The following is a 12,981-nucleotide window of genomic DNA, read 5'->3' as shown; positions in this document are numbered from 1 at the left end:
TCTAGTGGGTCGAAGGCATCCTCATACAGACATCTTATACAGAAGGGCCAAGAGAAACTTACTCTATCCTGGTCTCTCCTGGAGTCCTCTGGGGCTGAGCGACTGGTGTCGACTTGGTGGTGGTGCTGGGGGGTGACTACGAGCCAGCACTCTAACCTCTCTCCCATTGGCTTTCACCTGCCACAGGCTCGGCTGCTACAGGCCTCTCGGCCCGTCCATCAGGCCAGCCGGGCTCCGCCCCGCCCCTCCTGGGGGTTTATAACGGGAATTCCCATGGCCCGGGCTCCGGCATCCAACCTGCTGCAGCCGCGGCCCGGCCGAACGGAGCAAAACCCGCGCACCGAGCACACGCTCGCGCGGCACCCGGCCCCTCTGGTCTGCCCCGCGGTTCATCCCCTAGTCCTTCGGCCGCAGCCCCAGCGAGCACTCACCGCAGGATCTCTGCCTGCTCCCCGCCGCCGCCACCGCCAGGGTCCCCGGATCGCACCCAGGCAGGAAGGCAGGCGCGGCGTGCGCCCCGCCGAGCCCGCGACCCCTGCCCGCTGCCGGCTGCCCGGCTCGGTCCGGCTGGCACCATGCTGCCCGCGCGCTGCGTCCGCCTGCTCACGCCCCACTTGCTGCTCTTTTTGGTGCAGCTGTCCCCGGCCCGCGGCCACCGCACCACCGGCCCCAGGGTAAGTGCGCCCCCCAACCTCCGCCCTCGGGCCGCGCGCCCACCTGCCCAAGGAGGACACTAGGTCGCTTTGCCTTTTGTCGTCTGAAGGAACACGGGGTGGGAGCAGGGACTTGTCAGACTTCATCTCCCACTCCTTTCTCTTGCCCCCTCCTCCCGGCTCCCCGCCGTAAACTTCGCAAAGTTGCTGAACGTTCTCCCATTGTCTGCCCCCATCCCAGCTCGGGACTGTCACCGGTGGGGTTCTGTTTCCCAGTGTCTGCTCCCATGGCATATTGCTCTGAGACCCTCGGAGGCGCCTTCAGCTCGCGGAAGAAGCTCGCCGCCCCCCGCTCCGGGACGGTTTGCCTGGGTTCTCCCGCTGCGCCCGACCCTGCGCGCTGGCGTTCTTGGCAGGCAGCGGCGACTGCTGATGGGGCGGGGTGCGGTGAGGGAGAGTGGGCAGCTCTGCCTGGAGAGTTTTAGGTTACCCGCGAGCCACACAAGGACCTTGTGTGGTTGTTGTTTTAAAAAGCGATAGCTGCTTGTAAAACCTACGGCAGATAATTTTAATGCTCCCTCCTGCTGGGCACGCACCGCCCTGGAGGAGGGGCAGAGGTGGAGAAACTCTGTGTGTGTGTGTGAACACACACACACGTTGGGTGGGGGGAGGTGGTGAAGGGCTACACGCTCTTCAAGGGTCTCTTCCCCCGGCTCGGCTCTGGGCGGTTGGATTACTTGTTGAACCTTGGTCTGGTTGGCATGGATCGTGCCAATTCTGTGCACAGGACAGGCTGTCCGGGGCATTGTAAAATCTCCTGGAACCGACAACATTGTGCTCATTTCTGGTCTGGATCATCTCCCCCACCCACTCAATCCCGAGTCGTTGTAATAAATAATTTCGCTGCCTTAAAAACGGACTGTTAATCTGCCTATTGGTGCGTTTGGTCAGCCTTAATCTTAAACAGCATCAGTGCAGGCAGTCAGCGGCTTGCTTGCTGTTCCGCTGGCTGAGTGAGTCCCCAGGTGAAGTAGCCAATATCTTTGTGAATAAGGCAGCGGGGAGGCTCCTCTGCCGGTTTCATGCTTTCTGGCTTGTAAATCTTTCATCCAAGTCCCGTTACCACCTGTCCATTCTGCAGGTTCTTTATTCAGAGCTTTTTGGCACGGAGTCATCTTTATGGCTGTGGGCGGAACCTTAATGACTGCCCAGATGCTGGGCTGATTGCGCCCCAACCGTGCTATCACTGTGAGATCAGATTTGCAGCCACTTAGGAAAGAAAAGTGTTTGTCCCCGTGTTGGGCTGCCCTTGCTTTTATGACCAGATGTGCAACAGCAACAGTTAAAGTGCGGCCGATTAGATGCAGGGTGTGTCGTAAATCCTCGACAGCAGGCGTTCCTCAAAAGGAATGCTCTGGGAGTGACTTTTATGGATGCCGATGAGGATGCCTTTTAAACGAAGCTGCTTGGTTTGATATTAGGTCTCGAAGCTCTTAAAGTCTGAGGTCAGGCAAGCCACGGTGTTCCCTCCAATAATGAGGAACAGCCAAGACAGAGATGCAGACCAGAGCACCCCAGCTGAAAGCTGGATGACCGCCCACAGGAGGGCCGAAAGGAGAGCCATGCTGAGACAAATGGCAGGGGTTCCTTGGCAGCTGGGCTTGTCTCGCTCCTGTCTTAGGCCAGATGGCTCTTCTTCGCTGCTGCTCAAATCAGAGGAAGCAACTCCGGAAGAGTAGCTTGGGGCTTGAGGGGAAAGTGGAGGCATGGGTTAGGTTTCCTTTCAGCTTCTTCAGTTTGTGGATTTGATGGAAGTGACAGCACATACACCACAATTTACGTATGAACCACATCTCTTTCTGTGCGATCGCTTTGTCTCTCTTACACACCACTTTTTTTTTTCCTCTTTCTTATCAAAAGCCAAGGGCAAGTTCCTGGCTTGAGTCTGTGGCTACCTGGCTGCATTTCTATGCAACACCAGGTGCTGCCAAGGTTGAGCATTTGGCCTGGGTCTCGGCTGTGATCTCTCGTGCCCAAAGTGGGGTTGGGGGGGTCAGTCTAATGCTGTCTTGCAGATGAGGAAGTGAGCTGCTCGAATTGCCCATTGAGCCAGGCCCCAGCTGGCATGAATTTGAAGATTGTATGTTTTCCACACCTCCAGGCAGCTGCTGATGTTCTTCCAATATGGGCTGTCGTTCCTGTTGAAGGGAGAGATGGCTGAATGAGAAAACGCCAAAACCAGGTGCATTGGGGGTGTCTGCGGAGAAAATGTTAGGGACAATTGATTTTTCAAATCTGCGTGGCTAAAGGTTGATCTTTGAATTTCAACCTGTCTCAAGAGGCTCTGGCTCTCTTCCACGGCTTCTTGGTGGCCCCGGCTTGAGAGCAGTGGCGTCATAGGGAGAACAGAAACATCTGGCTTCTGGCGGAGTTCCCTTTGGGTACCCCCAGGTCTCTTCTGTTAATCTTTTGAGTGACGGAGGCTTAAGGATTGGCATCTTTTCCAGCTGGCTTCCTAGGAAACTGAGAGCATGCCCTTTCAGTTTAACTTTATCTGCCTCACTAATTGAGCTCCCTGGAGACCTAGACTTCAATCCTTGCCCTCCTTCTTTGCTTCCTGCCTTCCTTCATAAAATTCCTGACATTTGTTTGACTCTGGAAGCCAGCTATCAAGTATCAGATTGGAAGCTATTATATAGGAAACACCTGATTTTGGGGTTTTTTGGCTCTACACAACCACTTGACTTACCTGGGACACTGGGCAGAATTCTTTCAATGACTGAGGAGGCAGCCATTTCTTTAGTTGTACACAATTTGTCAAAAAACCTTTTGCGACTTGGAAGATGGTAAGGGGTAGGGACTGTCTTCCAGGCTGGTGAAATCTGGCTTGGCCAAATCAACCTCCTGGCTTTGTTCAGTTCTGAATTGGCCCTGGAAGTCAGAGAGTCTGGTGAGGGCAGGAAATCAATGCCTGTGTTATCCTTCCCTGTACTCACAGGGCCTGGCACCCAGTAGTGATGCACTCTGTTAGTGTTTGGGCAAGGGAAGAAGAAATACAGATAGTGTATGTTTAACGGTGATCCACAGGCTCTACTTTCTTGGTGCCTTAGTATAGTTAGAAGTAGGAGAGACATCTGAGAAGTTTGGCAAATGAAAGAAGATGGAATGGTTAAGAGGTCTGAGTCAGACACCATTTTTCCCCCTTTTTTCAAGCATATTCATGGTTGGCTTGCCTCTCCAGGACTTGATTTACCCTTTAAAAACCTAGCTTCAACATCGGCCTCTAAGAACTTTCTGCCCTGTTTCAACTTTTGATTCACTCTTACCTTTGAACCACTTTTGGCTCTGATCACTTCATGTCCTGACTTCAACCCATCCATCTGTAGTGAGCCTCTTGACATCAGGCTGATGTCTTCATCTTCTTAGTAAGTGGCTGCCCCTCCAGCACTTCCTATTAAAGGAGCAATCCTGCAGGCCCCTTGAAAATGGAGTAAGGAGAAAGTCCACCAGTGTGCTGTCGCCTTGGTGTCCTCGGATGTCTGACCTAGACACCTGCTCTCATTTAAACTTGAAGCCAGTTACCTACAAGTGGGCTGATCCATGTTTAATTCTTTGATTAAAGGTGGGCTTCTGTGGAGGTGGCAAGGAGTTTGGGAGAGGAGAGGTAGATTGGATGGGGAGATGGGCCTTAGCTCTGCTTGTGTCTCCTTATGCATCTTAGATTTTCCAGAAGTGAAGTGGTGTCTGTGGTGTTTCCTTCTGTGTGAGTAGTCTGCCCCAGGGTCTGGAACCCGTTGGGCCCTGTGTCTGCGTTGATGCTCTTCTTGGTGTCTCTGTGTTTCCAAACACTTTTCTTCTGCATTGGGGGCACTTCTTTTCTTATGTCATTCACGTGTTCAGCCAAGAAACAAAACTAAGAAGGATAGGATGAGGAGACAAGAGTCTTGGGATCAAGTGAAGAGGCAGTCAAAAAGGGGCTGGGTGTTTTGCAGAGTGGTTAAGGTACCACTCAGGACACATGCATCCCATGTGGAAGAGCCTGGGTTTGGGTCACAGATCTACTCCCCATTCCATCACGGACGAGTGAACTACAGTGCTACACAAAAATCCAGAGGAATCTTGGTAATGTGAAATTCAGTAAAATAAATGTACCCGAAGTGACATCTTTATAAACTCATGGATAATAATAACAAGAGGAGCTTTTTAGGGAGTATAAAGAGTCTCTAGAAATTTCATGGAAAATGAGTATTATGACAAAATGATGCATAGATTTGCAAAAACTTGTTGCCCCAAGGTAGACATATCCTTTAAGTTTTCAAATTTAAAGTCCTTTTTTATGTGTAGCTGCAATAAAAGATAGGGTAAGCCAAGCAGGGTAGCAATGGACACTGATGCAGCGTGAAGTCGGGTGAAGTCAGGGCGAGGAATTGGCTGGGAAACCACATGGCTAATGTGAGGTGGTGTCAATATTCTACATTTTTGTGTGGAAAAGGGAAAACCACAATGGAAGGGGTCTCTGCATGAAGCTTTGAGTGTGTCATGAATCCAAGTTTATGATTAATTCAACTCTTCGCACCTGAGGGCAAGCAAACCAAACCTCCAGAAGTCTGGGACTCTTTTTTTTTTTTCTTTTGCCTCCTCCTACTTTCATCTCCACCTTTCCCAGATGTGCATGTGGCCTTATCTAAAATGCCCTACTGGGGAACAATCATTGGCTTGTGCTTTGGTTCCCGGCTGGTTAGACCCAGAGCAGCCAGAGCCTGACATGATTGTGGAGGATATGGGCCCAAGGGCTCATTTGCGAAGCAGAGCTGGCAGTTGCAATCTTCCCTCGGCCTGGCTCAGAGGGGCCAAGTCTGTGCTTCTGAATCTCATCCCTGAAGAGCCAAAACCTCCACTAGCTCGTCTCAGGGACACAGCCTAATGAAAGTGTTTCTGGAAGATCAATTATTTTTGGTGCCCCCCAAAATACAAAATGCAAAAACCATGGGTGGCTTTTTAATCACATTTTCATACACTTTTCAAGAGCGTTGTAAGTTCTTTGTAATTGCCAGTGGGAGATAGAGGTGATGGTGGAGAGGGGTCCTTTCTAGTTAGATGCTCGACTTCATTCCAACCTCTTCCCGTCACCTGCCTGTGTAGGTGCTGGTGGCTGGGAGGGCGTGGTGCATGGCGCTGCTCAGCAGGTCCAGGACTCTCTTTCTCTCTAGACCATATGTAGATTTGTTGTCTAGGCAGCCAAGTTCTGGCATGGCTACTGCTAGCAGGGCATGTCAGATGGGGCGTGGGAGGGGTCCCCTCCTTCTGTGTTTGTCATTCTAGAGCTGTTTAGTAGAGGGCAAGGGTTGAGTGGTTGGTGAAAAATCAATCGAAGCTTCTTGTGAAGCTTGCCAAACAGGCTGAGCACTGCACACAGTGTGTGATCTGCACCAGCAGGGAGTCATGGAGGAGATGAGAGAATTAAATCTCCATGGATGCTTCCAACTGTCCCTGCTATGACCCCAAGACAGCTCAACTCATCCTAGCAACTAATTGGGTTTTCCTCTGCATTAGACACCATTCTAAATTTAACTACTGGGACACAATATAATCTTACCTTTGGCCACCATCTTAGCTTGTTAGTGATGGAGAGCTGCATGCTTCTGGGCCATTGCCTTGGTTAATTTCAGCCTCCTCTTTTTTTTTTTTTTTTTTTTTTTTTTTGAGCCAGAATGAGATATAAGGCAGGGAAGGTCACTCGTGTTCCAGTAGAGCCTTTCCCTGCATGTGGAAGGGCCAGGACGGAGTGAGGTGCCGGGGGTGCCAGGAGGTAAGGTGTCAGATGTTCAAATACTCTACACATGGGAGCAGCTTTGCCTCTCCTCCATAAAGACCCTTACACTGCAGGGCTGATGGCATTCTGGTAGATAAGGGATGTTTTTTTGAAGTAGTGACAGTAGAGAAAGACTGAATCTTCTTGCCTGAATGGCTGCTTTTAGGACTAGATAAGTATCTCTAGAACAGTGGTGGGAGTTTTCAGTGATTTCTGGGGATGTTTATTGTGCACTAGTTCTAGAAAAATTCTGTAAAGCCCCTGGGGAGAAAACACAAAAGTGGGCGGTACGTGAGAGGGTGAGGCAGGAGAGTGTTGTTAAAGGGCATGAAACATTGCTTCAGGTATGCAGCGCTGCTGACCACCTGGAAAACACTGGCAGCAAGGGCCTTGGTCTCCATAGTACTGTCTAAGAGTGCCTTTTGCAGAGATAAAAAAAATTGTCTGATATTAGCCGTATGTAGCTATTAGACACTGGAAATGTGGTTGGTGTCCCTGGGGAACTGAATAATTATCTAATTTTAACTAATTTAAGTATAAATGTTAATAGCTACATGTGCCTAGTGGCTATCCTGCCTGATTGCACTAGTCTTGCTGCTGATAGAGACGTCCAGTAACTCGAGGTTTCAGTTGTTTTGAGCCACTTAGTATGCCCTGATTCTTCTCTCTCTCTCTCTCTGTTTTTAAAAATGGTTTTAACAGCCTTTAAAAATTAAATTACTTATGTATTTGAGAAGGAGACACACATACATACACATCTCCCATCTACTAGCTCATTACCAAATGGCCATAACAAGTGGACTTGGACCAGGGCTGAAGCTAGGAGCTGAGAATTCAATCCAATTCTCCTAAGTGGGTGACAGAACCCAATAATTTGACCCATCAGTGCTGTCTCCCAGAGTCTATATTAGCAGGAAGACAGTGCTGGGTATTGAACCCAGGCACTCTGACATGGGATGTGAGTATCTTTTTCTCCAGACTAAATGCCTGTCCATGGAAAGTTTGCCCAGCTCTCCAAAGGCTCCAGTGCTACTCACATAGTGCCCCAGGTAGAAGAACCAGGTGTCCGTAGATGCTCTGTGTTTCAGCCAGTCAGGGCAGCATCAGCTCAGGCATGGAGGCAGATTGACTCAGGTCTGAGTCTGGATCTGTCGCTGGGAGCCTGGGTTCGTAATCGGAACTGTTGAGTTCTTGGTTCCTTGATTTGTGCAATGAAGGTCACAGCACCTGTGTTCCAGGGTGGTGCGGAAGATGCATAATGTCTAGTGAAGTAACTTCCTATTGCTGCTGTGACAAATGGTCATGAATTCAACAACACAAGTTTCTGGAGGTCACAAGTCTGCCATGGGTCTTGGTGGGCTGGCGAATCAGCAGGGGCTGAGGTACCCTTTGGAGGCTTCATGGGAGAATCTGATTTCTTGTCTCTTCCAGCTTCTGGGTGATGCCAGATTCCTTGGCTTTGGCCTCCTTCCACCTTCCAAGCTGGCAATGGCTGACCAAATCTTTCTCCTGCTGCCGCCTCTACCTGTGGCCTCCCTCTTCCCCAGTGAAGCTTCTTTGTGATGATGTTGGGCCCACTTGAGGGAAATCCAGAATCCACACTAAAGTCCTTGTTTTCACCCTAGCTGATTCTAACTCCACCAGCAACCCTTGTTCCTCCTTGCCTTGTGACATAGCATCGGTGGGACCAGAACCTGAGTGTCTTTGGGGAGTGGGTGCTGTTATTCTGCTTCCCACATTCCTTGAGGATCTAGTATAATACTTGGCTTCTAGAAAGTGCTTGATAAGGGCAGGGCATAATTATGACCTGCACCTGGTAGTTTCTTTCCTTTAGAATGGGAGTCTTTTAAATGGCAAAGTTGTTTAATTTTCTTTATGGAGTCTTGCCCAAGAGCAGGTGCTTAGTAAATGTTTATGGAATAACGGAATTTTCAACAAATGGAGATGGTTTCTTTCCTTGTAAAGCCTATTGGACAGTGAAAAGAAGCAAAATGCAAGGCAGAATCTGTGATTCCATTTGTTGATTTATTTCTTGAAAAAGTGGTTAGGTTGTATGTTTGGGTTGTCTATCAAGTGGATATTCAATTCCTGTGAGATGCATTTTAGTGATTATTTACAATATTAGAGGGAAATGATAAAGATGTAAGCATGCATTATTAGGGGCTGGCATTATGGCCCAGTGTGTTAAGCCATCATTGAACACTGGCATCCTATATGAGTGTCAACTCGCATTCCAGATACTCAGCTTCCACAATAATGCCTTGCTAATGCATCTGGAAAAGCAGCAGAAGATGGCTCCATTGCTTGAGTCTCTGAGACCTGGATGAACATCCTAACTCCTAGTTTTGGCCTGAACTAGCACAAACCATTGGTGTCTTGGGGGTGTGAACCAGTGAATGGAAGATCTCTGTCTGTCTCTGTCTGTCTGTCTCTGCCTTTGGAATAAACAAATGTTCAATAAAATGAGTAACCACCCCCACCCAAAACACACACACCTGTCTCAATCCAATCTGATTCCTGAGTAACCCCTGGATTCAGATTACATCTGACACAGTGGGCCTCTGCACATGGCAGGCTGGCTTTAGGGCTAGTAACTATTAGTACCAGGCCTCCTACTCATTTTTAGCACACTTTGAACTCAACCAGCTTTAGAGGAGCGTTTTCAATTAACCTCAGCAGGACGTAACTGTAAAAAATGTATTTATTGCTGCTGGTGGGAATATAAATTAGCGCAATCACTTTGTAGAATTATAGTTGGAGCTGCCCAGACTCTCTGACCTTGTAATTCTGCTCCAGTGTATACCCTAGAGGGATGCACTTGAACATACATAGCAACATTTTTTGGTAGCAGTGAAATACTGAAAACTAGCTGAATGTCCATCAACCGAACAGAACTATGTCAGGATATATTAAAATAGAACATTCCATATGACTGGAAATTACTAGCTGTATTTGTCATGGATGGACTTCATCATTGAAATATTGAGTTAAAAAAAGGAAACTGCAGAAGAACACATACATTATATTACTATCTATATAAAAGTTTAAAATATATAAAAGCTACATTGTTTGGGGGAGGGCGAACGAATGTAAAAATACATGAGAAAAAGAAAACCAGGTTCATGGTTATGCAGAGTGTGAGGGGGGAGAGGAGCATGTGGGAGGAACACAGAGAAGGTTCGGTTGGATTGGTAATTTTTTTTAATTGGGTGGTGGATATTAAATAATATCTAACAGTTTCCACGAAAGAGTGAACATATGATCGCAATGAAGTTGTTAAGGACAAATCATCCAAACTATGCTTGTGGGAAGGATTCTCTGCTCAGCATGCCTTTCTGTTTCCCAGGACATGCTCAAGGGCATTCTGCAAAGTTTGCAACCCCTTTTCCCTGCGCCACACCTGCTGGCCACTGCTTCCTGTCCTTCTGACACATTGAGACCACACCTTCTCCCCTGAGCTCCGAGTTGGGTGCAGCTGCTCCTCCAGTCACCCAACCCGGGCTGTGCCGGCATGTGGCCCTCTCCCTGTCCAGGCCTCTGCTTTGTCCCCATGGCTGCCCTCCCTGGATGATTATGAATCATATGCAGCGTTTTCTGAGTTATTGGCTGCAGGTTTAGAGTTTTCTGAATAAGAAAATAGAAATTCAGGATTGCCAGTTAAATTAGAATTTTGGATGAACAACAACAAACCTTTTTGTATGATCCATTTGGTCACTGTTTATTTAGATTTCAAATTTAAAGAAGAATCCTCCATCATATTCAGAAAGCCTACCTTAGTTCATTTTCTTCTGTGAATTATCTACCCAGGACTCCTGCCTATGCTAAAAATAGGGGAAATGGTATCATTCTTTTGAAGTAATTCTGAAGATATTAGTTTGTTTTCCCATTAGGTCTGGCTGATATCTTTCTCAGTATGTTGTATGCAAAGACAATGGTTTTAATCTACTGAACTTACACATCTTTATGTAGCTAAGCAATTATTATGGTTTTTAGCTCTACTGTCAGGCTGAGAGATGCCTTCCCCTGTGAAAATTATGGAAATTAGGGTGGCTGTTTTTGTAGCCTTGGGTTGCCCAATTTACAACAAACACAGATCAAGAGCAGATGTTTGCTGTGAGTTTATAGACTATCTTCTGTGAGCTAAACTTAATGTCCCTCTATGGAGAGAGTGCTTGTCCTGTGTTTCACAAATTTTCAATAATATTTGCAAAGATGTATCAACTGGAACTAGTCTGTGAAGGTAATTACTTGGGGAAGTTAATGCTGCAAATGTTGCTTGGTAAGCAGGCTACATTGGAATGACACTGGAATGTAGGGAAAGAATTACAGAGTTTCTTCACCTTTGGGTTCTTACCATCCATTTAAAAACTTTAAAATTATGAGAAGTTTTAAATATATGTTAAAAAGAATAGTCTAATAAATTCAGTGGAACTCTCCCAGTCATGGCCAGTGTTGTTTTTTACGTCATCTCCCTATACCCCTGCTCAAAGTGTTTTGAAGCAAATCTGACACTGCAATTTATCATTTAGAAACATTTCTCTATGCAGGTGGCACCTGACATAGGATGGCTTCAACTTTGTGGTATTATAAAAGTGAACTGTATCAGGTAGAAACCACACAATGGATTTTGTGTTTCTTTTTAAACGTATACCTTTATTTATGAATTTAAGAAACAGAGACAGAGCTTCCAACCACTAGTTTACTTGCCAAAAGTCTGTAGGGACCAGAATTGGGCCCAGTTGACGCTATGAGCTGGAATTGCAATCTAAGTCTTCCACATGAAAGTTGGGATCCAGTGCCTGGAGCTATCACCTGCCCTCTCCAAGGCAGCTTGATTCCCAGCAGAAAGCAGGAATCTGGAGCAGAACAGGATTCAAACTCATGATCCAATTGGTTGTCTCAATTGGTCTCTTTCTGACTTTGCCAAATGCCTGTCTTCATAGTCAAAAGGTGAATTTTGACCTTCTGCAGGGCTGTGACTCCCTATGAGCCACCCTATCATGGCAGGGAGATGCAATCATGTTTTAACCCACTGCGTTCTAAACTGTGATGTTCAGTAGGTAAAGTGAATGAAATGGATTTTCCACTTCATGATATTTTCAACTCATGATGTGGTTATCGGGCTCATCTTCAGTCAAGGAGCTCTGGAGGTTTAGGTGTGATTCAGTTTTTTAAAACCATAATGCCAAATCATAACCAACAAATACTACTGCTGATTATTTAATCTGTCATTAGCTTCTCATCCAACATTCTGGTTTGTCTTTCTGGTTGACTCTTAGACATGCTTTTATGTTGGTTTTACTCAAGACACAAGTAAGGTTTACACATTGTACTTGGTTGATCTGATGCTTAATCCACAGATTGTCCCTTTACCACGTTTTCGCTTTGAATTCTGCTTTTTGAATAAAGAGGTTGTTTTGGGGTTTTCTGTACAACATTTTGCTGCTTCCATTTCTCTGATGTTTTGTATCACATTTCTCTGTCCTTGCTATATTTTGGAAAATGAAAGTCTTACTCAGATGTAGATTTGGTGTATTTTTTGGTGATTATTTTCATAGGAGTTGGTGTGTGTGACGCTCATTGTTGCACCTGATAACTCACTGATTTTTAAACGAGTAACAAGCTGTGCTGAAAGGACTTCCAAATTTTTTGTGGGATTGCTGTCATGTTTCTTCCTTGTTTCTGACATCGTCACAGAGGGGTGCAGAAGGGGGCAAGGGTTGTATGTGACAGCAGGGCTGAGAAGGGAAGCTCTGGTCATGGACCAGGAGCCACTGTGTGTGCTGGAGGAAGTAGTAAGAGCACCAGGGGTGGGGAGGGAGGGGGCTGGTTTAACTCTCTAGTGCTGATTGAGGATCCTTTAAGGTGTAACTACAGGTCAGTTTGTGTGTGACTTTTGGCATGCTTATATCACTTGGGAATTTATATGACAAGAAGCAGATAACACACTTTGAACTGACTTCCACACTGTCCATGACTTTTCCTTTCAAGGATGCCCTGGAACACTTGGAAAAGTGGTAGAATTCCAGCCAAGGGGAGGAAATAGCTTGAATTTTTGTAGCAGATTGTATTTCGGAGTTGCCTTTGGCCAATTCAGCAATTTCCAGTGGTTGGGATGTGTGGCCAAAACCTCAGAACATGTGGAATCTTCACCACCCTTGTCACCTGACCATAAATGCATTTCATAGCATTCCTGTTTCCCTAAAAGGGGCAAGGTTCTGGTTTCTGGAATTGCTGAGGGTTTCAGTTAGGAAGCATGAAATGGAGCAGATAAAACAAGTAGCCAGAGACCCAGTTTGAGGAAATACAGGCGAGCCTTGATGTCAGACTTGCAGTGCTTGTTAATAGCAGTGAGATCAGGATGGACATGCCCCAAGCAAATCTGGGGCAGAGGGAAAATGTCTGGTGATTGGCACAATGGTTTATTTGGGAAGCTTTTCAAAATCTAGAGCCCCCTTGAAGCGGAAGTGGGAATCCTGTTTTTCTTGCGTGGTGTCTGCTGCACCCAGGGCTGCA

The 12,981-nt window shown here is 46.9% G+C and overlaps 1 protein-coding gene across 4 annotated transcripts in view; it reads left to right on the top strand.

Annotated features, from left to right (window-relative positions):
- The first annotated feature begins 277 nt into the window (after positions 1-277).
- The window catches only part of SMOC1 (SPARC related modular calcium binding 1), a 145,814-nt gene continuing 133,110 nt past the window's right edge, over positions 278-12,981 (top strand). For 3 of the 4 annotated variants that reach the window (XM_058655506.1, XM_058655507.1, XM_058655505.1), the window contains exon 1: positions 278-674. In XM_058655506.1, coding sequence (XP_058511489.1) covers positions 576-674 — 99 coding nt within the window. In that variant the 5' untranslated portion in view covers positions 278-575. The remainder of the gene's footprint in view (positions 675-12,981) is intronic. The other variant, XM_004584438.3, reaches the window with a different exon arrangement.

This window comes from Ochotona princeps, chromosome 26, assembly GCF_030435755.1.
Source record: "Ochotona princeps isolate mOchPri1 chromosome 26, mOchPri1.hap1, whole genome shotgun sequence".
Taxonomy (NCBI): Eukaryota; Metazoa; Chordata; class Mammalia; order Lagomorpha; family Ochotonidae; genus Ochotona; species Ochotona princeps.
Note: the sequence above shows the minus strand (reverse complement) of the source record. Positions and strands in the feature narration are given on the sequence as shown.